This window comes from Tursiops truncatus, chromosome 1 (assembly GCF_011762595.2).
Source record: "Tursiops truncatus isolate mTurTru1 chromosome 1, mTurTru1.mat.Y, whole genome shotgun sequence".
In the NCBI taxonomy this organism is placed as follows: domain Eukaryota; kingdom Metazoa; phylum Chordata; class Mammalia; order Artiodactyla; family Delphinidae; genus Tursiops; species Tursiops truncatus.
In genome coordinates, this window is record NC_047034.1 from 126,001,562 (window position 1) to 126,025,285 (window position 23,724).

General features: G+C 37.8%; 1 protein-coding gene and 1 long non-coding RNA gene across 7 annotated transcripts in view; one reads left to right on the top strand and one right to left on the bottom strand.

The window, feature by feature from the left end:
- LOC109547341 (uncharacterized) overlaps positions 1-6,210 on the bottom strand; it is a 57,649-nt gene extending 51,439 nt beyond the window's left edge. For both annotated transcript variants that reach the window (XR_002173057.3, XR_012324386.1), the window contains exons 1-3: positions 5,714-6,210; positions 5,221-5,259; positions 3,911-4,085 (exon numbers count right to left, since the gene is read on the bottom strand). This is a non-coding gene — a long non-coding RNA (uncharacterized lncRNA). The remainder of the gene's footprint in view (positions 1-3,910; positions 4,086-5,220; positions 5,260-5,713) is intronic.
- A 145-nt stretch (positions 6,211-6,355) lies between these two features.
- On the top strand, positions 6,356-20,901 carry SERBP1 (SERPINE1 mRNA binding protein 1). Of its 5 annotated transcripts, none has more exons than XM_004330931.4 (8): positions 6,356-6,772; positions 10,562-10,712; positions 11,209-11,349; positions 11,462-11,551; positions 12,147-12,266; positions 14,975-15,152; positions 18,731-18,904; positions 20,498-20,901. In XM_004330931.4, exons 1-8 carry the CDS (start codon positions 6,460-6,462, stop codon positions 20,552-20,554), a joined length of 1,224 nt encoding a protein of 407 aa, XP_004330979.1. In that variant the 5' UTR covers positions 6,356-6,459; the 3' UTR covers positions 20,555-20,901. The 5 variants fall into 5 exon arrangements, with proteins under 5 accessions (XP_004330979.1, XP_004330981.1, XP_004330980.1 ...); XM_004330933.4 differs by having other exon boundaries at positions 12,192-12,266; XM_004330932.4 differs by having other exon boundaries at positions 11,480-11,551.
- The last annotated feature ends 2,823 nt before the right edge of the window (positions 20,902-23,724 follow it).

Here is a 23,724-nt window from a genome sequence, read left to right on the forward strand (position 1 = left end):
AGTTGTGGCACGCGGGATCTTCACTGAGGCACGCAAGATCTTTCGTTGCGGCACAGGCTTCTCTCTAGTTGTGGTGTATGGGTTTTCTCTTCTCTAGTTGTGGCACACTGGCTCCAGGGCATGTGGGCTCTGTAGTTGTGGCATGTGAGCTCTGTAGTTTGCGGCACGCAGCCTCTCTAGTTGAGGCACGCAAGCTCAGTAGTTATGGCACGTGGGCTTAGTTGCCCCACGGCATGTGGATCTTAGTTCCCTGACCAGGGATGGAACCCGTGTCCCCTGCAATGTAAGGCGGATTCTTTACCACTGGACCACCAGGGAAGTCCCCAGAATATTTTATATTGTAAGCTTTATTACCATGTTAGTTTCTTCTTCTTTTTTAAAATTTATTTATTTTTATTTTTGGCTGCGTTGGGTCTTTGTTGCTGCATGCGTGTTTTCTCTAGTTGCGGCGAGCAGGGCTATTCTTCGTTGCGGTGCGCAGGCTTCTCATTGTGGCTGCTTCTCTTGTTGCAGAGCACGGGCTCTAGGCGTGCAGGCTCAGTAGTTGTGGCTCGCGGGCTCTAGAGCTCAGGCTCAGTAGTTGTGGCACGTGTGCTTAGTTGCTCCGCGGCATGTGGGATCTTCCCGGACCAGGGCTCAAACCCGTGTCCCCCCCATTGCACAGGCGGATTCTTAACCACTGCGCCACCAGGGAAGCCCAAGGGATTCTTCTTGGCAGAGAAAATTAGAAGCAATCTGAAAGCACATACAGACTAAATTACCTTTGTATTCACTGTAAGATCTGTCTTCCAGTTCGCCACTCCAACCTCATGCTCATCTGGCTACACACTCAGAGATTTTTGGTTTTGCTTTTGTTTTTGTCTTGGAATCTACAAGCTCCTTCCTACTTCACGTTCTCTTGCTTGCTGTTTCCTCAGCTTTTTCTTAAAGTCTTTGCAAGGCTGGTTTCTTCTCATTGTTCAGGCCTTAGCTCAGAGGGCTTTCTGACCATAAATCCAAAACAGTTATCCCTTCCTCACATTATGCTCTCATAGTAGGTACCATTCTCTGAAAATGATGTCAGTGACATTTATTTACTTGTTTATTCTTTGCTTCTTTCCACCAGCATGTAAAGTCCACGAAGACCAGGGCCTTGCCTGTTTTGTTCACCACAGAATCCCTAGGACTCAGAGCAGTGCTTGACATACAGGTGGATGTTCAATAAATAGTTGTTGAATTAAATGTTTATTATCAAAATGAATAAATAGTATTAAGTGTGAAATATATTTTCTGTTTTCAAAGGGGTTTATACAGGTGCATTTGGAACTTCACTGGATGTATTTAAACCTAAAAACTTGCAATTTACTGTAATGTCCAAAATAAAATGTTTTTAAAATAGTAAGATGAAAAATAACCACCTTTTTTTTCCTTCTAAAATTTTTCTTTGGGTTTGACATATTCAAAATTAATTTAAATTAAAAGGAAGGGGAATACATGGAACAAAAAAATTACTTTTAAATGGATTATAGGCCTAAATGTAAGAGCCAATACTATTTTAAAAATCTATAAAACTTTTAGAAGAAAACATAGGAGTAAATCTTTGTGATTTTGGGTTAGGCAAAGGCTTGTTAGATATGACAACAAAAGCACAAGTGACCAAAGAAAAATAGATAAATTGGACTTCATCACAAAAGACCACATCAAATTAAAAAGGTTTTATGCTGCAAAGGATACCACCAAAAAAGTGAAAAGTCAGCCCACAGAACTGGGACAAAATATGTAAATCATATAACTGATAAGGCCCTTGATCTAGAATACATGAAGAATTTTTATAACTCAATAATTAAAAAATAAATATACTAGTTAGAAAATAGCAAAGATCTAAATAGACCTTCTCCAAAGAAGATATACAAATGGGCAATAAGCATGTTAAAGATGCTCAACATCATTAGCCATTAGGGAAATACAAATCAAAACTACAATGAGATACCACTTCACACCCACTAGGATGGCTATAATCAAAAGACAAACACACGGGATATGGAGAATTTGGAACCTTCATAATTGTTGGTGGGATTGTAAAATGGTGCACGCTCTTTGGAAAACAGTCTGGCTCCTAAAAACGTTAAACAGAGTTACCATATGACCTAGCAATTCCATTCCTAGATATATATCCAAAAGAAATGAAAGCATATGTCCATACAAGTTCTACAAACAAATATTCATAACAGCATTATTCATAATAGCCAAAAAGCAGAAGTACCCAGATGTCTATCAACCTGTGAATGTATAAATAAAACGCAGTCTATCTATACAATGGAATATTATTTATTCACAAAAAGGAATGAAGTACTGATACATGCAACAACATGGATGAAGTTAGAAAATATTATGCTAAGTGAAAAGAAGCCAGTCACAAAAGACCACATGAATCCATTTCTATGAAATGTCCAGAATAAGCAAATCTATGAGACAGTAAGTAGATTAGTGGTTGCCCAGGGCTGGGGGTGGAGGGAATGGGGGAGTGATAGTTAATGAGTATGGGTTTCTTTTGGGGGTGATAAAAATGTTCTAAAATTAGATAATGGTAATAGCTGCACAACTCTGTGAATATCCTAAAAACTTTTGAATAGTACTCTTTAGATGGGTGAATTCTATGGTGTGTGAATTATGTTTCAATAAAGCTGTGTGTGTGTGTTTTTTTTAAGAGTACAATGTAAGGGAAAAAAGGAAGGGAAGCTTAAAATCAAGAGTATCAACCTTCAAAGAAAGTTTGAGGTGACAGAATAGAGAGTGTAACATTTCTATTTTTAGCTTTGATATCCTAACTTTAGCAAGAGCCTAGACTTGAATATTATATTTAGCATTCCATACTCAGACATGGCGGATTTGCCTTTTTCTTCATAAGAACCACCTTTATTGCTTTTGTTTTAAAAATGCATTATATAGAGTACACTAAAAATCAGATTCTCTTATTTACATTTATATGATACCTGTATCCAGTGTCCCCAAAGTGTTATAATAGAATAATAGTTTTCTTTTGCTACAGGTGGTAGCCATGAAAGACTTTGTTCTCTCTATCATGCCACTCACAAGTATAACAGGCTGTGAGATCAGACTGTCCGGACTCTTCTAGGCAATATGAATTTGGGAGAGGCACTTAACCACAGTTTCCCTATGTGTAAAAGGGGAGTAGAGTAATATTATTTACTCCATAATGTTGTTCTGAGAATTAAAGGAAATGACTCATGCAAGGTATTTAGCACAGTGTCAAGTGCATAGCAAATGCTCAAACTGTAGTCCTTGTTAGTAATTACTATTATAATATAGCAACAGTTAGTAACAGAGACTTGAGATTTAGAAATAGGTAAAAAACAAGTTGTAATGTGGTTGACAACTGAGTATTAGCATCCTAAAAACAAGTGAGGGCCGGAAGGAGGTATAATATTCCATTTCTCAGTTACATTAACATCAGGCAACTATATTGGATATTTAATCAAGGTATTTGGATAGTTTTCAGCATTTACTGCTAGAAAACTCTAGAGAGCTTGCTATAGATAAGGCTGTGAAGTTGCACAAGTATTTTTCAGAGAACAATATGTGATTCAAGCATCGCTACAGAGAGCTGATATTTTAAGCTACATTTCTAATCAGTGATATCTTATACCATGTCACCTTACAACTCCTGCCATTCATTTGAATAAGTCTGCAAGAAGTCTCCTTTTCCTTCTCTCTTGAGGTTTATTTGGCCAATATTTTTTCTATTGAGAGTAGCAGGAACTTTTAAATATTTTTAAAGACTATTTCAACTTCTCAGAAGAAAGGAAACATTTGCAAAAATAATTACATATAAAATAAAATTGTGAGATGTAAAAGAATTAGCATTTGGAGCTTTATTTGTATACTTTAAAAATGGGCTTTAAGGGCTTGCCTGGTGGCGCAGTGGTTGAGAGTCCGCCTGCCGATGCAGGGGACGCGGGTTCGTGCCCCGGTCCGGGAGGATCCCACGTTCCGCGGAGTGGCTGGGCCCGTGAGCCATGGCCGCTGAGCCTGCACGTCCGGAGCCGGTGCTCCGCAACGGTAGAGAGGCCGCAGCAGTGAGAGGCCTACCGCAAAAAAAAAAAAAAAGTTCCTGTATTAACCAAAATTCCAGGAGAGACAAAAGGGAGAGAAGGAAGTTGAAAGTGCTTACAAATTTTTCCCGTTTTTCCCCAAACGTTTATTTATATTTTTACGTTATATTAATAGATAAAGTCCCTGAGGAGCATGACTGAAACTCAAAAATTCATAGCCATACAATTTCCCTACATGTAGCATATCTTTAAGTATTCTTGTTGTAAGAGTGCTTGGTGGTCATAAAGATCTGTCTGAGGAAATCAGAGACCTGTACATAGGATAAAAAACAACTAAGGACAGGCCTGCCCCACCCCCCAGACTGTGGTAGGAGTGGGTAAGTTACTTAGTCCCTCTGTGCTTCATTTTCCTCACCTTAAAAAGGCAATAATAATACCTTTCTCATAGAGTTGACGTGAGGCTTAAATGAGATCACACATGTAAAGTGCACCAAGTACCTAATAAAATATAAAGTTTTAGCTCCTGACATTGTTGTGGCAGTGGTCAGAAAGGGGCAAGAGGAGGAGGTGTAGCAGATGTCTCAAAGATGCAGATATTAACAGCCCTTGGTAAAGAGAAAGATGTTGTTAAAGCAGGGAGATCTTCCAAATGGCACTTGCGCTATTTTCAAAGGGGCATGAAGAGTATAGTCAAACACTCCTTGTCCTTTGTCTTGGTAGGAGCTACAAGAGCCAGAGCTCATGGAAGGAGGTGGGGTCTCTGTGTGAGATGGGAGTGTGTATGGCAGGGACTCAGGCGACAGAGAAATAGGTGACTTTGAGGAATGGGGGCTGGATTTAGAAGTAAGAAAAACACTAGGCTTGCTGCCATATGCCTGTAACACGACTCTCTTATTTTCCCTGTTAAGGAACTGATTTAAATTCTGCTCAGAAATCGATAAGATTCCATTTGGCCATGTGACATACCCTGCCTGACATGCAACAATATTTAAATCTTATTAAATACTGTAAATTAACTTATATTGACTGACTTCTATCAGAAATCAGAGTCTGGATTAAAGAGCTGATGTCAAGAGTCTCAGAGTGGAGTTAGAAGACTGGGTTAACTCCTGGCACTAGCACTTAAAAAGATGTGAACGTGGTACTGTGAAATGGGAAAACCACCTACCTAACAAGTTGTTGTCGACATTAAGGTTGTTCATAGCACCTGGAACATAGAGATGCATTTTTCTATATTTTATGTTAATGGAAAAAGGTTTTAAAATTATGATAGTACACTTACAGCGTTACCAAATATGCTGAATACGCACTGACACTCTATTACATTAATGGACTTTAGTATTCTCAACTAATATCAATGCTTTTAGTAATGACAGTTAATTCGCTGATATTATTTTCCTCCCCTCACTGCACCTCTCAGCAGACCACACATTCAGATGATCTAAAATGTTATTTCTTGAGCACTTTTTACGGACACCCAATCCTTGGCTTGCCGGACACTAAAGAACAATTGGATTGACTCTAGAAAGTGTTTCTACAAACAGTGCCTTTTCGAGGCTTGCCCAGCGTCTGGCTAGTGTTGCAGTGTCAGCAGTTTACTTCAATTAAAGCACTAGTGGCAACACGGCATTCTTCACACAAGAAAAGAGCGCAACACTCACATATGATAGTTCAACTTGTCTTTTGGGTTGATTCTGCTGCTCGAGTTCAGTCCCCGCGAGAGGAAGCGTATTCCGCCTCATATTAAACAGAAGAGCCTCAATTCATTATTGGGGCTGCAGGAGGGCGACTCCAGCAACTGATCAGCTAGGGACTTGACACAGAGCGGGTCCTGCCTTCGTGAGGCAAGTGAGGCACCTCAGCAACCCTCCAGCCCTGGAAGTTTGTGAGTCTCCACTTGTAAGACTGGTAGTCACCTTGACCTCCCGGACAGGTGGGGAAAGTTAGCCCTGGGCCAGAGGCGGGACGTAAAAGCGAAAGCTCAGAACTTTCCCGAGCAAAACAAGCCGTTTTCCCGTTTTCAGCGCAGCTCGAGACCCGGAGAGTTTAAGGGTGGCGAGAGCAGGTGGCAGGGCTCCGCCCACCACCACTCTTCTCCTCCCTCTGCTTGCTGCTCCACTCCCTCGGTGAGGTCCCGCCTCTGAGGCGCGCGCGAAGAGTTGTCGCGCCGTGTGTTCCGGGAATTGTAGTCCTAACGCTGGGAGCCGCCTCGGGAGAGGCGACTTCGGCCTACACACCCCATGGTACCGCGCGGCTCTGGCCGCTCCCGGATGTCTGCCTGGCGCCGGAAGAGAAGACGGCCCCCCTCTCTCGGCCCGGCCATCTTGTGGGAAGAGCTGAAGCAGGCGCTCTTGGCTCGGCGCGGCCCGCTGCAATCCGTGGAGGAACGCGCCGCCGAGCCACCATCATGCCTGGGCACTTACAAGAAGGCTTCGGCTGCGTGGTCACCAACCGATTCGACCAGTTATTTGACGACGAATCGGACCCCTTCGAGGTGTTGAAGGCAGCAGAGAACAAGAAAAAAGAAGCCGGCGGGGGCGGCGTTGGGGGCCCTGGGGCCAAGAGCGCAGCTCAGGCCGCAGCCCAGACAAACTCCAACGCGGCGGGCAAACAGCTGCGTAAAGAGTCCCAGAAAGACCGCAAGAACCCGCTGCCCCCCAACGTCGGCGTGGTTGACAAGAAGGAGGAGACGCAGCCGCCCGTGGCGCTTAAGAAAGAAGGTAAAGCTGTGGTGGAAGGTGGGGGAGACCCGGGATGGAGGGAAGGAGCGAGGGGACTGGCGGCTACCACTGGCTTCTGGAGCTCCGAGGGTCCGCGGGAGACTTGGCCGCCGATTTCTTCGCGTTTCCCCCGCCTGATGAAAGCCAGGTCCTGCGAAGGTGCTGGGAGCGTGGTAGCCACAAGTTCAAACCGCCACCTGCAAGGATCCTGGAGCCACCCCTTCCCGCCTCAGGTTCTGAGCGGAGGAGCGTGGTCGGGATCCTGGGAGGCTGTTGTCTTCCCGCCGGATTCCTTGGCGGGCGAGCGCATGGGCCGAGGTTCGGGGAAGGGAGCTCCTTTTCGGAGCGTTTGTTGTTAATGGGATGGTGGGGCCTCCGCGGCTTCTTCCTGCTCAGAGCTTTCTCTCAGCCCGCCGCTCTGAGGTGCGGTTGTGTCTTTTAGGCTCCTGCCCTGCCGTCTTGTCCCAGGGTGGCGTGGGGTACCCCCGAGAAAAGCTGGGGGTCGGAGTTTCCACCTACGCCCCCCCCCCGCTACGTTCGAGCCTATCGGATGTTGTGGAGCAAGGTGCCCTTTTAGGTGCCCCCTGTGCTTTATCGTTACCCCCTCGCCCGCACCACTATTGCAAACTTAATAACTTGCTGGAGTGCGTCAGGCTGTTGGGAGGGAGAGAAATTTGGCCACCCTGGATTGAGCAGAAGCGGGAATTCTGAATGAAGATTGCTGATGGCAGGAAATCCTGAAGCTCGTCCTCGGGTCACGATCTTTTTCTCCGGCCGGACCCCCCGCATGCAGTGTTTCATGTGGTGTGGCCTGGCCTGGGCCTCGTGGTGCAAAGAGTGCCGAGGCTGTCACAGCGTTTAGCTGCTGCAGAGCCTTTTGGAGTGCAGCTTTTTCTCCCCATGTGCGTGAAGCATGGTCAGGATTTCATTGGCGGGTAGTAGTTGCTTCCAGGTCACTGTAAACTTCGCAGGACTGTCCTGAACTTGGTTTTTGCTCTCTCACTCGTTACTGGTTTGTCTTTTGTGATGGATGAGAAAGCAAAACAGTGGGGGATTAGAAAAAGTGTACACGATCCGTAATAAGTAGGTGTAGGACTTAAGCTTTGAAGCTTAAAGGTTTCCTTTATGTGTTGAAAATTGAAATTTTGCCACGTGCTTCTGAAAGGAGTTCTCATTAGCTTTAGTCGAATTTGATAACATTCAACTAATTTAAATTAAAAAAATCAAAACAATTGTGTTAGGTTTTGGTTTAGAATTTTTAGAAAATACAGAGAGCTTTGTGAGGCTTGGGGTGAAGAACCTAGGTGGTAAATAAAACAGTTGTATTAAAATTACAGGTTGGGGAGGGAAGCACAAGTTGGAGTATTAGAAAGCATGTATATACATCGTTTAGACTAAATATTCAGCTAAGTTTTATAGCAATCTGTAGCACAATGTAATAAATCTAATTTCTATGTTAAGGAACACTGGTTTGTGTATTTATTTAAACTGCTCAAGTTTACTTCCTTCATCACACTAATCCAAAGAAAGTACGTGAAAAAATGGAATCTGAAGTGTGTTCACCCCTTTTGAATTTTTGAAACATAAAGCATGGTTTAAACCCCTCATATGTTTTGATCATAAAGCCCATTTTTGAAATAAGCTCTTAGCGGGAACCTAGTATTTTAAATTACAAAGTTAAAAATTCATTTCATAAATTTATGACCAGGACCGAGTTCAACATTCAGTAGTCTTTCCTTGGGAAAACTTCCATTATTACCTATCAACATTTTCCTTAGGTCAGCATTTCAGAGCACACTTAACCTTAAATTGCATAAAACACAAGCCTATAAAAATATTGAATGAAAAAAAATCATTTTGAGGCCTTACCTCTTAGCAGTCAATTCTGGGCATTGGGGAAGGATAGACCTGTAAACAAAGTCCCTGCCTCTTGTCATGGGATTGATTGTTAACCTGATCATGTGTTCCTTGCCTTTGAATAGAGGTCCTGGCATGATCCTAGACTTACTTGCCTTAGATGTGTGTTTGATGTTTATATTCTTTGAATTTTGTAGTTTGTCTTTTGGCCATTTGAGGAACTTGAGAATTGACACCATCTACTCATTTGTTTTTTTAATGTTAGAAGCCTGGAATCTAGTGAAAATCAAGAGACGCTTGCATTTTTAAATGTCAGTCATTGGGTGGATTTATTTTGTAAGTGTTGTAGATTCTGTAAGCCTGATACTGGATATTGGGGTGGGGAAGCAAGCCATTGTTCACTTGGGTGTGTGGCTTGGATATTATAAGGACTGGTTCCATAGCTCCACCCTAATACACTACCTCTGATGAAATTTATTTAAAATGCCTTGGTGTAAGATCTAAGATTTCTGGTCTGTCCTGAGAGTGTATGGAATGGACCTTAAAATTTCACTGAAGAGTTTGACATTTACCGTTTGACTTTGGCTACCAGCAGCCGAACAATTGGGGGCATCCTGGTGGTGTTACACTTTCTTAGAAAGAACCAGAGTGAACCAACTTAATTTCTTGCGAAACCAATTCCTCAGGTGCTTTTTGACTTTGTCAGAAATTGTGGATTGGGAATTAGAGCATACCTAAAATATTAGTCATGAATTTAACCATCAATCTACTTATTATCTTTAAGGCTACCAGTAATGCATATTGGTTGCCTTTCTGGCCTCTGACACTAACAGGAAAAAAGTAATGAATGAAGGGGGAAATCAGTAAATGCTTCAGCCATCACTTAGTTTCACAAGTTTCTATTTCTGTGTCTTGCTTAAAAGGGGTCCTTTTGTGTATGTGGTTTTTAAAGATTCTTTGGAAATGAAGATACTTGAAAGGGCAAACCAAAAAATCTCCATAATAATAAAATAAGTGGACTATTTCCTGTTGGTTGCATAACAGTATGTTTTAAAAGTTAGGTGTGGTATGTATGTATATGTATACATATATATGTATGTAGACTGCAACAGGAGAGGAAAATGGTACTTTTTTGCTGTTATATAGCTATCTTCAACTATAGAGAAAATTTTTTATTGAAATATAGTTGATTTACAATGTGTCAATTTGTGCTGTACAGTGAAATGATTCATCGATTATACATATATACATTCTTTTTTCTAATATATTCTTTTCCATTATGGTTTATCACAGGATATTGAATATATCAATAGTTCCCCGTGTTCTACAGTAAGACCTTGTTATCCATCAGAGATGTAATCTTAAATGCCATTTGTTTTCCTTTCAGTTTTGTAATTTCATAGAATCATCAGTCTTTTTACTCTGTTCTTTTTCTCCCCCTCCAGATTATATAAAATAAAATAATGTCTTCACTGGGGTTTTTTGGGGGGTCTTTACCTGGTGATTGTGTTGGTTTGCTCGGTTATTATTTATGAATGGCTAATGGTGTTATCTTTGGTATCTTTAAAACCAAAATGTATCATTTGCTTAAAATTTCTTTAAATTTAGAATTTTAAATTAAGAGACTGGCATCTTGAAAAGTGAGAGAAATAATGGCTACCCAAATGACTTCCAGGTCAGTTATAGAGAATGCTTTAGGGGAAAAAAGTGATTTGGCAAACTGAATGGAAGTTTGAAACAAGTTTATTTAAATAGGAATTTTTCTGAAGTACCTTGTTACACTTTAGAGATGCCCAGTGTTAGCCTTTTTCAGTGGGAAGTGCTAGTTAATGGACTTAAAGAGTAAATTTTTTTTCTTTTAACAGCCTAGGCCTAGTTTTTTGTGTTACAAAAAATAATTTGCTTACGTGGTTTTTTTTTAAATCATTTTAGGAATAAGACGCGTTGGAAGAAGACCTGATCAGCAACTTCAGGGTGAAGGGAAGATAATTGATAGGAGACCAGAAAGGCGACCACCTCGTGAACGACGATTTGAAAAACCACTTGAAGAAAAGGGTGAAGGAGGAGAATTTTCAGTTGATAGGCAAGATTGTTTCTTAATCTCTTCATGTTTTGTCAGTTTATAGAGAGACATCTTAACACAGATAAATTGAGCATAATTGCCAGGAAGCAGTGTGGCTAGTTAATTTTATCAGTTTTTCTAGCGAAACGTCTAAGTATGTGTTGTTGTTCTTAGGACATTTTGGTAACAGTTTTTAGTATTCAAACTTAGATTTCTTGTAATGAAACACTTCAGTTATGAAGGTTACATGTGTTTATTTTAATTTTTATGTATATTGGTGAATAGCAGTTTTACTAGATTATAATGTGAAATGAGTAACAAGGATGAAGTATATGCATTAGTAGTAAAGTTTTAGAGAATGTCAAAGTAATTTTCTTACGTTGGGGAGTTTCCTAGTTTTGATTTCCTTTGGGATATGAGCCAGTAAATATGTTCCTGCATCTTTGAGCCTTTGAATTTCCCTTCTTCCTTTTACCAGAAACCTTAGAAGTATATAATATTTTTTTATTTGTTACAGACCGATTATTGACCGGCCTATCCGAGGCCGTGGTGGTCTTGGAAGAGGTCGAGGAGGTCGTGGACGAGGAATGGGCCGGGGAGATGGCTTTGATTCTCGTGGCAAACGTGAATTTGATAGGCATAGTGGAAGTGATAGATCGTAAGTCTTATATTGGTTTTTATTATACTTTTATATTTGAAGCTACTACTTTAATAAAACAAAATTTGAATTTCTAGAACTAAAGAGTATTATGTTAACTCAGTTTTGTTAGTTCTTTTTCACATTACAGTGGCCTGAAGCATGAGGACAAGCGTGGAGGTAGCGGATCTCACAACTGGGGAACTGTCAAAGATGAATTAACGTTGGTATTCTGGTTTTTTTAAATAAATACTTCTAATAAAATTGATCTTATACCTTACTAGAGGTTTGCCCATTAAATTTTTACTTGTCCCTGGGACAAGGATGGATGCTCTTATCTCAGAGCTACTTCCTTACAAGATAATGAATGCTTTTTTGGATATGTTTGGATTATAATGTATCAAATGACCAGTTTTTCTACGTTTCAAAAATATATGGTACTAATTTTTCTTTTCATATGGATGTATAGCTTTTATTGAAATCCTATTTTGAGGTTATTTGGGTATTATGTTATTGTATGTTTCTTATTTAATAGTTCTTATTCTAGCTATTGACCCCTTTGGTGATGACAAAAATTTGAAAAGCCAGTAAGGCTTTATTTTAGAACTAACTGCTGTCATACTACTTTTTGAGTAATGTACTTGAGCTATAACTTGGATCAGTATACATTTTTAAATTATTTTCTCTTAGTGGTCTACTGGGGAGTAAATTTAGTAGGAAAAGACATTGGGAATGTGAGAATTTTAAAATATTTCTGTGAAGACTTTCAGCTACATGTAAATGGACCTAGATGCCTTTTTTTTTCTTTCTTTCCTTAGAGAGTCCCCCAAATACATTCAGAAACCAATATCTTATAATTGCAGTGACTTGGAGCAATCAAATGTGACTGAGGAAACACCTGAAGGTGAAGAACATCCAGTTGCGGACACTGAAAATAAGTAAGTGATTTGTGTGTACGGTAGCGGTAATGCTCGAGCATTGAAATGTTTGGGGTTTAACAAGAAAACAACCTGTAGGCTTAATGCTATTATTTATTTGCTTTTTAAAAGGAGAGACTTTATTGTACTCCATTCCCTCAAATAGTGTTTAGAGGAGTGGTTTACAAATGTATATGTTGGGCTCTAATGGTTTGACAAATAGAAGTGGTTATTTCTATTTGAAGTTACCATTGTCATCTTAAAAAGATACGGAAGATACGTATTTTAGTAAATCCTGTTAACCCTAAGCACAAAAATAGCTGTTTTAACCTGAGAAATATTTGGAACTCGTAGTTCAAAGTACTTTGGACTCTATGTAACTATACAAATTTTATTCTAATACAGTTTAAAATGAGAAAACATGACCATTTTAAAATTAGTTGCTCCATCTCCTTGAAGTTTTTTTTTCCATCAACATAGAATTTGGAACATAGCATTATTGGCTTGTTTTAAAATGTGTGAGGAGAGCAAGCACCAGAATATGTTGTCAGTTCACTAGAAGACGGTTTTGAAATTTTTTGTTCAAGGGTGTGGGAGAGTTTTAAAGACTCAAGTTATGCTAGTAGAAATAATTTAATGCCTTCCTCTGGTTTCCATCAATACAAGCAGAAGTTATATGCCAGGCATTTCTTTCGGTATGTGGTTTAAAGTCTTGCATTACAGATTATTTAGGTCAGTAATTCTTAATCAGGGCATATTCAAATCATTTAGGGAGGCAATGCTTTTCTAAACTTCTCTTTTTCTCCAGAAAGAGTTGTTCTTACAGTGAACCACTATTAATGATTGGAAAATCATATTTTGTGGATTTGTTTGAATAAGGAATAATAATCAATTTACTATTGGAGAGAGTAGATAAAAATACATGGTGTTAAGTGATGTGTAGAACTTGGTAATATAAATTCATTTATACGAAACTATGGAGTCTTAATTTTGTGTGGTAAACAATGAAATTGTGATAGGTGAGATAGATGAACCTTACGTAACATTAAGTACTTTACAAAGCTCAACATAAATGTTGTTCCCTTAATGAAGAGTTCATGTTTAACTCACTTTAAGAGTAATCTGGGGGGCTTCCCTGGTGGTGCAGTGGTTGAGAGTCTGCCTGCCGATGCAGGGGACACGGGTTCGTGCCCCGGTCCGGGAGGATCCCACATGCCGCGGAGCAGCTGGGCCTGTGAGCCATGGCCGCTGAGCCTGCGTGTCCGGAGCCTGTGCTCTGCAACGGGAGAGGCCACAACAGTGAGAGGCCCGCGAACCCCCGCTCCCCTCCGCCTGCAAAAAAAAGAGTAATCTGACAAGATTATAACTTTATCAGAAGGAAAGGATGTTATTGATAGGGTATTGGAAGCAAATCCTTAGCTCAGTTCCCAGGACTAAAAAGGGGGTATTGGGTCTAAAGACCATGATGATGACATTAGAACAGCCTCTAGTCTTACCCCAGAATAGGGGAGAATTTGAACATAGTATTATGTCTTGCATGTGCAGGTGTAAATTTAAGAAACAGCTTTGGCTGAATTTGATTAGCTTCCTTATGTATAGTTCTAGAGCTTCTGTTTTGTCTCATTTGATCCTTACAATCCTACCCTTGACGGTAGGTGTCATGGTTTCATGATATGATAAAGGTATGCCGAGTTCTTTTCTTGGCTGTGGTACAACTTACGCGTAGCCTAGGACCTTTTTTCAGTCTTTAGTTTTCTGATATGTAAACTGACAGGGTTGGACTTTACAGTCTAGATCTCATCAATTCAGTGTAAGCTTGGTCTGGGAAGTTTTAAGATGGGATTTGTCAAACAGTAAAGAGTAGTAGCACAGACAGGAGATATTTGAGCAAGGCTAACTGAATCACCTGCTATCTTTGGAAAGCAATGCTCCCAAAATAGCAAACAACTTGTTTGGTGACAATTGGAAATTGAGATTAAATAGTGGATTCCTAGGCCCATGCTTTGTTTCTGTAAAAAGGGAAAGGGATAATATGTAATAGTTATAGCCTGAGAATTATATTTAGAAATAACTAATTTGGTGTTAAGCATTGAAACCAGTATTTTGTAGAAACTTCCATTACTAGTGAAACTGTAGTCTTGTTTTCATATACCGATTCGTTTGAAAGTTGGAGTATATAACGTTAAGATCTGTAGAAATTAAAGATTTGCCTCAAGTGTTAAAGGATAGGGGAGCAGTTCTTTTATATTCTAGAATATGAAACTTGGTTGCTTATGGATGTCCTAGATGATTACATTCATATATGTTATAAATTATGTATTGTGAAAAATTATGGAAATTAAAAAATGTGTTTTAGGAGAAGTTAGGTTAATGATTTTAATCACATAGTGTAAGTTTTAAAAACAGTAGTATGGTTTTAAAAAATGTGTTCTAGGTTTGATATAGCCAATTCAAGATTGTGTTACTGATAGATGATCATTTAAGAGTTTATGAAGATGAATTGTATGTTCCTTAGTTATCCACGCTTTCAATAATTCAAACATTGGATTCCTGGTCTCTGCCAAGTCACATGTTAGCCACTGGGTTACAAAGAAAACTGTGATTCTCCTGTCCTTGGGTAATCTAGAAGATTACCAACCAGCCAAGGTTAACTTCCTTACTTATAATTGTAAGTTATATGATTTTATAAGCCCCTTACCACGTGTAAAACTTAAAACATTTTCCCACAGGGAGAATGAAGTTGAAGAAGTAAAGGAAGAAGGCCCAAAAGAAATGACTTTGGATGAATGGAAGGCTATTCAAAATAAGGACCGGGCAAAAGTAGAATTTAATATCCGAAAACCAAATGAAGGTGCTGATGGGCAGTGGAAGAAGGGATTTGTTCTTCATAAGTCAAAGAGTGAAGAGGTAAAATGAAGTTTTGTGGTGTTTGAAAATGTTCAGATGTCTTGAATTGCATTTACAATTTTTGTGTTAAAATTTCACGTGGGTAATCTGTTTATAAAAAGTTTTACATAGGATTATTTGAGGCAGATAAATTGCCCCAAGAGGAAAATAAACTGCATTATCATATAGTCTAAGAAATTATTCTTTCAAATTTGTGTAATATTTTAAAAAATCTTACCTAACGGAGTCATTAAGACTTGTATTAGGTTAGGCGGTTTGCATTTTTATGTGGGAAACTGTCTGCGTATGCCATATATAATATCCAGGAATCTTTATCCTTCTTTACTGAGGAGTGATGTCTTGTAAAGACCAGAGAATTAATTTATGAGTTTCCTTTCCTTAGGAAACAAGGAAACTAATGAAAATATTTGAGAAAAACGTGTGTGGCTTTTGATTTGGTAGCTTCTATTTAAGCCTTGGGGCACATTCTTAGAGGAAAATCTCACTGCTGTATCCTTTTAGGGTTTGTGTAAGTATGAGATTTTAGTCACAAAGTTAAATTGAAATGTTATGAAGGCAACCTGTAATAAAAAGATTCAATAAAATCCACATTTTAATTTTCTAAACCAAAAAATAGCTGTGAAATAAACTTGGAAATACTTTTAAATAAAATAGAGGTTTGGAGATGGTTTTTTTTTTTAAACTTTTTTTGTTGTTGCTGTTGTTGTTTTTTGCGGTACGCGGGCCTCTCACTGTTGTGGCCTCTCCCGTTGCGGAGCACAGGCTCCGGACGCGCAGGCCCAGCGGCCATGGCTCACGGGCCCAGCCGCTCCGCGGCATGTGGGATCTTCCTGGACCAGGGCACGAACCCGTGTCCCCTGCATCGGCAGGCGGACTCTCAACCACCGCGCCACCAGGGAAGCCCTGGAGATGATTTTTTAAACATTGACTTCATGAAGGTAGTATAAATGAGGATATTGTCAATTCCTGTAGGGAAGAAAAAACATCTTCCTTCATTAGAATGCTTTTGGTTATTTTTTTGTAGTTCTTGCAGACAAAGTTGTTTTGTGTATCTGTAAAACAAAGAGAATTCTTTATTTAAAGAACCATGGAAGTTCACTTCGGGGAGATTGTTCATTTGAACTAATTATTAAACTGTTCAGGTTAATGTGAAAGAGGTTTACCTTGGCACCTTGGAGACAATTATTCATGACCTTTTTGGGGTCCCGATGGAACTTTTCTCCAGAATAGGACACACAGATATAAAATGTTCTGATATATTGTATCATTAGTATCATTAATACCCTGAAGCCTCTTCATGCATTTTTTAGACATCAGGTTAGGTGTCCCAGCTTTAAGTATTATTTTACATCGAGCTTTTAAGAAATAACTATTATACAAGGTGATGTATATAATTAGAAATTTTAGAAAATTATAAAATGTGAAATTGCTGGTGAGTAATCTTGAAATCAGGACATTTTCATTATCAAGCCACTTTTGTATGTTTGGACCCTTATAGTTATGCTGCCTTTGTGATGTATGTACATGAAATCCAGCCTTACTGGCATATATGGCCTTATCATTTGAATACAGATTGATCCCAACTTAGAACTTTTTGGTTTTTTGATTTTAAAATGGTGTGAAAACAATGCACATATAGTAGAAACCATAGTTCAAATTTTGAATTTAGATCTCCCAGGCTGAATATGCAGTACTCGCTACTCTTTTGTGATGCTGGGCAGTGGCAGCGAGCTGCAGTTCCCAGTCAGCCTCCTGATCATGAGGGTAAACAACTGATACACTTAAAACCATTCTGTTTTTCACTTTCAATACTGCATTTAATAAATTATGTGAGATATTTAACAGTTTATTATAAAATAGGCTTTGTGGTTTTGTGTTAGATGATTTTGCTCAACTATAGGCTAATGTAAATGTCCTGAGCACATTTAAGGTAGGCTAGGCCAAACTGTGATGTTTGGTAAGTTAGGTGTATTAAATGTATTTTGGATTTAAAGATATTCAGGTTTTATCAGGATGTAACACCATTGTAATTTGAGAAAGATCGGTATGATAGGTCTTCAAGTTTGTTGTATACAGTGCTTTAAGTACTCTTTCTCTTTTACTTATCTTCATCTTCACAACAAATATGAAGTAGTTAGGGAAAGAAAGAAACTTTGAGAAATGGAGAACTGAATTATTGACAGCTGAGACCAGAGCTCTTATTTCCTCATTGTCATACAATGCTCTAGAAAAAAAACTTTGTAAAAAATTTATCCTACTAGTTAACTTGAAGGTTGGGGATGTAACCTGAACATCCAGACTTCCTCTTTATTATTATAGTAAAACCTTCAAGATGTTTTCAGTAGTATATCAACTTAAGTTTTTTTGCTTCTGTGCTCTGGAAACCTATAAATGCTTTTAATTGATAAATTGATATCATTGCAATAGCTAACGTTTAATATCAGAGACTTAGTATATATCATTGACTTCAATTTGCTAGTGATTTTGTGGGTTTGCATCTGTGTTTTATGCTCCTTTATAATATTTTAAAAAGAATCTTCTGTTGCCTTTAAAGTTCACCTAAAGGGATGACATTTAATTTGGGTATTCGATGATTAAAGGAATGAAAATCTGTGTAAAAATACAAAATTTATTTGTACTTAAAAGGTAATTATTAACAGTTGTAATATTACAAGCTATTTAGAAAGAGTGAAATATCTCTTCAGAAAAGAGGATTATATGTGTATTTAGAAAAATTAAAACATACTTTAAATTAGTATGAGAAGTTTCTAACTAGAAGATTAAAACCCATTCACCCCAAGCATACAAAAGAGATCAGATATTAAGCAGTGTAAAATTCTCTGGCCTTTTTTTGCAGAGTCCATTATGTAGCTTAGGATCTGGGTTTCCCAAATATGATGACTTCATTTTTAAGAAGGTTCCTGTGGTAAATTTAAGGCATGGTTTTATTTGTGCACAGCTTTTCAAGGTTCCTTTCTTATGTAACGTTGTGTTTCACTTGAATTTGTAGTTCTCCAATTTATATGGAAGAACACATAGTTATATATGAACAGAAAAGCATTTTGAGAAGTTTATATATAATTTCTTTCCCAGGTCATAGTTGGAAGAGTATAGAGCAAAAGTTCTCTTTAAAACTTAAATATTCAATAATGTCTCTAATAGAAATATATACCATCTATCCAAGTCTTCCTCAGAGGTTCACATTGGAATGCTAATCTGAAGGGCATATTTTAAATGTACTTATTCATACTTCACTGCTAAAGATGATGATTCAGTAGGTGTGAGATGGGGCCCAGCCACTTGAATAATTGTGATTATATCTCTAATCAAGACTTGATAATATCATCTATAATTTAAAGTTAAGGGAACATGAAATAGAGAAAAGTGAAGGGAATTATTCCTCCTAGATTACTGTAGCTGATCCCAAAGCTTACTTATTACCTGTAGAGGTGTTTCTATATTTTTTCACACAAAGAGCAGGTTGGATTTTTGGTCTTTTTAGGAGAAAACTCATTATTTAGAAGTGTGCAACATTACTTTCCTATTAATCATCCAGTGGCCTTCACTTAAATTTTTAGGCTCATGCTGAAGACTCGGTTATGGATCACCATTTCCGGAAGCCAGCAAATGATATAACGTCTCAGCTGGAGATCAATTTTGGAGACCTTGGCCGCCCAGGACGTGGTGGCAGGGGAGGACGAGGTGGCCGTGGGCGTGGTGGACGTCCAAACCGTGGCATCAGGACTGACAAGGTAGTTTTAAGGCTTCTTTTACCCTTTTAAGTAATTCGAGGACCTCTTTCCATATATCACTGCCCTAGGTCCTTTTGGGGACATAAGTCGAAGAAGAAAAAGGTTGACATGCATGCCTTTAAGAAATTGCATTTTAGGTTATATTTTTTGTTTAAAGCACTTATGTGACTGAATAGTGCTGCCAGTAGTTAAGTTTACCACCCTTCATCGAGTACTTATCTGGTGCCAGTTATGGTACTGTGCTAAAAAAACAAAAACAAACAAACAAAAACCCCACCATTTTACAGAAGATGAAATTCAGGTGAAGGGAACCAAGGTAATTCTTGGCCTTTGGTAAGGTCTGCCTGAAATGCCAAATACTTACTTTGCCTTGACAAATCTTCACTGCTTTTTAGGGCTCAGCTTAATAAAACCTTTGTTTCCTTTGTATAATTTTGTGGCATTGACTGATTGTTTTTTGTTCATGAGAGCTGTTCTGTAAGTTGGGATTCATTTGTGTCCTATTTTCTGTAATCTCCATTGCCTTGTACTAAGTGTGACAAAAAACAAATTCTTCTGAAATACGTTGATAGAAGCCCTAGTAATTGGTAGATTTGAAATGATCTGTCGGATGCCAAAGTCCATGGTTTTAATGACTAGATGTTACTAAAGTATTAGAGATAACTTGGGTTAGTTTATTGTCTCTTATGGTCTACCTAGGAGACAACCATAATGTCCTCCTGAATTCTCAACACCTGATATGCAAGTTGGGGGACCCATCTGCTTGATTGAGTCTGCCAATGTTTGATTATAGTGGTAACTTAATATCCTAGATTTTATGGTCACCCATAACAATGTAGTGATTTTTTATTTCTTTCTGTGACATGGGTTCTTTTTAAAGGCATTGTGTATATGGATCTTTTCAATACTTTTTTGTTTTGTAAAAATTTGTATTTTGACTGTAAATAGCCATGAATGTGCTGCTTCAATAATTGTAATTGGTTTCTTAGCCTGCTGTCATATTGCTGCCATTCTTACTTAGCAAGTGGGGAAAATAAAAGGACACTGAACAACTGAGTAAGAATCCACATACATACCTTGTGTGAATCTACTTGTGTGATTTATTAGAAAAATAACCCATGCTGTTGCTAGGGAGTTTTCTGAGATCTTGATAGAAATTTAGGACAAGGCTCATTGCAAATATTTGTAGTCCTATTCTTTTTTTTTTTTTAATTGGAGTATAGTTGGTTTACAATGTTGTTAGTTTCTGGTGTACAGCAAAGTGAATCAGTTATACATATATCCACTCATTTTTAGATTCTTTTCCCATATAGGTCATTACAGAGTATTGAGTAGAGTTTCCTGTGCTATACAGTAGGTCCTTATTAGGTATCTGTTTTATATATAGTAGTGTATATATGCCAATCCCAATCTCTCCCCAACTGTAGTCCTATTCTGATGCATAATTTTGCCTTTCAAAAGTAAAAGCTTTGACATATTTTACTTATTGTAATAAGACTAAGTTTTTTCCAGAATTCTGTGTCTAAATGTAGACACTGGAAATATATTAATAAGATTTGAAAATCTTTAATTTTGCTTCTGTTTCTTTTTCAGTCAAGTGCTTCTGCTCCTGATGTGGATGACCCAGAGGCATTCCCAGCTCTGGCTTAACTGGATGCCATAAGACAACCCTGGTTCCTTGTGGACCCTCCTCTTTGAGGCTTGCATGCTTAAGGATCCCAAACGACTAAGAAATTTAAAAAAAAAAAAAAAAAAAAAAAAAAAAAAGACTGTCATTCATACCATTCACACCTAAAGACTGAATTTTATCTGTTTTGAAAATGAACTTCTCCTGCTACACAGAAGTAACAATATGGTAGTCAGTTTTGTATTTAGGAAATGTATTGGTAGCGGGGATGTTTTCATAATTTTCAGAGATTATGCATTCTTCATGAATACTTTTGTATTGCTGCTTGCAAATATGCATTTCCAAACTTGAAATATAGGTGTGAACAGTGTGTACCAGTTTAAAGCTTTCACTTCATTTGTGTTTTTTAATTAAGGATTTAGATGTTCCCCCTATTACAAACTGGTTTTAAATATTGGACATAATAGCAGTTTTAATACCTGCTTTGCATTTTCACACATGGTCAACTGAGACATGTAAACTTTGATTGTCAAATTTTATGCTGTGTGGAATACTAACTACTTTATGTATTTTAACTTAGTTTTAATATTTTCATTTCTGGGGATAAGGTCTTTTTTCACTTCTCATGATAGCTGTTATATATGCTAGATCTTTATATACAAAAATATCCGTACTTGAACAAATTCAAAGCACATTGGTTTATTAACCCTTGCTCCTGCATGGTTCATTAGGTTCAATTTATAATTGATTCACAATTTTAATTACATTTACTTTTAAAATATGTCACTTTCCTGTTTTAAAAACCAATCTAGACACCTTACTGGTGAAAGTTGTTTAAGCTACTTATTGTTGATAGACACATACTGTCAAGTGAAGTAGTTTTATGGGTGTTGGGTTTTTCCTCCTCCAGTAGGGTGGGTGGAACAAGTTAATTTGGCTAATGCGTAATATTTAAACTGCTCTGTAAAGTAAGTGGCCGCTCAGTATGATTTGTATGTGTGAAAGGTCCCAAATCAAAATTGTACATCCATAATCAACCCTTCAACCCTTGTTCTAAAGAAACCAAAGGGCACTGGTTAGTATGGTAAGTGGGGGGGGTATGTTAATTTTTGGAATTTGGAAAGCAGACAGCTTTACTTTATAAGGTTGGAACAGCAGCACCATCCATGAAATACAAACCAAAAATTTTACTGTTTCTGAATTTCCTATATTGCTATTCATTTTGGTCTTAAGTTGATAGATTCCACAGAAAGTGATAAGTATCTTTTACCTCTTCCTCCCTTAGAGAATTAGGTTAATAATGGATTTCTTGATCGAGAGCATCACCACTGACTAAAACATACATGGAGAGAATAATCAAACAGGCTTTCTAGGACCTTTTTTTTTTAAGTCTTCTGCAACATTTATTGATAAACAGGAAAGGGGTTTTATTTACAGTTTTGAAGATCTTTTTGTCACTATTATTAGTAATTTTCTATCTATGGTAATGTCCAGTTTTTAAAATACTTTATGATTTAAGACTTTAAATCATAAAATGTCTGTTTAGCTGATTAGTTCTCCCCTATACTTCTAAATGAGAAATTGTACAGTACAAGAGTTGTTCATTGGGATTAGATTTATTAACCTAGTTACCTACTAGTTTGACATCTTAGGAAGGAGGTAATTGGTTTTTTTTTAATGATGGATAAACTTGTGCTGGTGTTTTGGATCTTATGATGCTGAGCATGTTCTGCACTGGTGCTAATGTTTAACATAATTTTATATTTACAAACATACCTGCTACCCAGAGGCAAGTATTAATTTAGTCCATATGGACTTTTACCCCTCTTGAGATTGCAACATACACACTCCTAAACACACTCATACATAAGTGTGTTTAGATTTAGAAGTATCTTAACTCATTTCTGGACATGAATGTGTTATAAACCTCCTGATTCTAGCAACATATAAAAAAACACTGCTATTAAAAACCCATCACAAGTTCTATTCATTGTCAGCCATTGCTGGCATTCTATCACTAGAGAATACACAGCAATATCTGGTATGTTGCAAGCTTTCAAGATAGCTTGGAATTTAAAAGTTGGTCCATTAGTTGTATCTGATGGATGTAAATTTGCCTCCTAGTTCACTTTGTGTCAAGAGCTAAAACTGTGAACCTAACTTTCTCTTATTGGTGGGTAATAACTGAAAATAAAGATTTTATTTTCATGCTCACTTCTTAAAAGTCATAAAAACAATCAAATAGGAGCCCATTTATCGTCATGTGTTTTCTGACTATGTGTGCACCCCCAAGGGTAATGCTCATATTTCTTTTTTCCTCCTTAAACTTAGGTTTTGTTTATGTGGGGTGTTTATTAAACTAGGCTGTCAACATTTGGGAGGGATACCTATTTTAATTATTATAATAAGAAAGTTCTTGTAAAATGAATTTCAAGGACTGACAAGACAATTGGCATTTCTTTTTAGCAAACCATGTTTTTGAGCGTGAAGGTTAACCATACTGAATGTCGGGGGGTCGTTTGTTTTTTGGTGGCTGATAGAATGTTCTAATGAACTTTTATCTTGATGCTTTTAAATGGAAATAATGCCAGAGCTTATATTTTTTATTAACATGTTTCCAGTTTGCATTGATGATTGGGATGAGGTCTCTTTTTTTATAATTAAATGTTTTGAGACCTGTGCAGAGTTATGAAAGATTTTAATATGTGTCGCTAGGCACTATACGTCTAAGTTTACTCAGTTTTATTTAAAAAGTGGAGGCAGGACATATATCTAGTTGTAAATACATTTGGGGCTTGTTGGTGTGGGTGTGGAGGGAGAATATTAAGTGTTCATTTTGATTGTGTTATTTTTCGAATTGCTGTAGATGGTTGTCCTGAAATAGAAAAATTTTGTTATGCTGTTAGGGAGTTGCATAGAAAGTCTGAATACGGTATATCGGATTTTTAAAATATATTTTTAAGAGCACTAGCATTATATGGAAAGAATCAACAAATAGTAAAGGGCTAAATAAAAACTTAGAAATGTGGAGCTACTAGAACTGGAATGATTTTGACTTTAAGGTAAGATCATATCAGGTATACTAATGGACATCTGTATCCCAACGTTGAAGTAATTGGTAAAGCAAATTCTCAGGCTCTCAGATGCCTGTAGTTCTACTTTGTAAAGAAAATAAATAAATGCTTAGAAAATA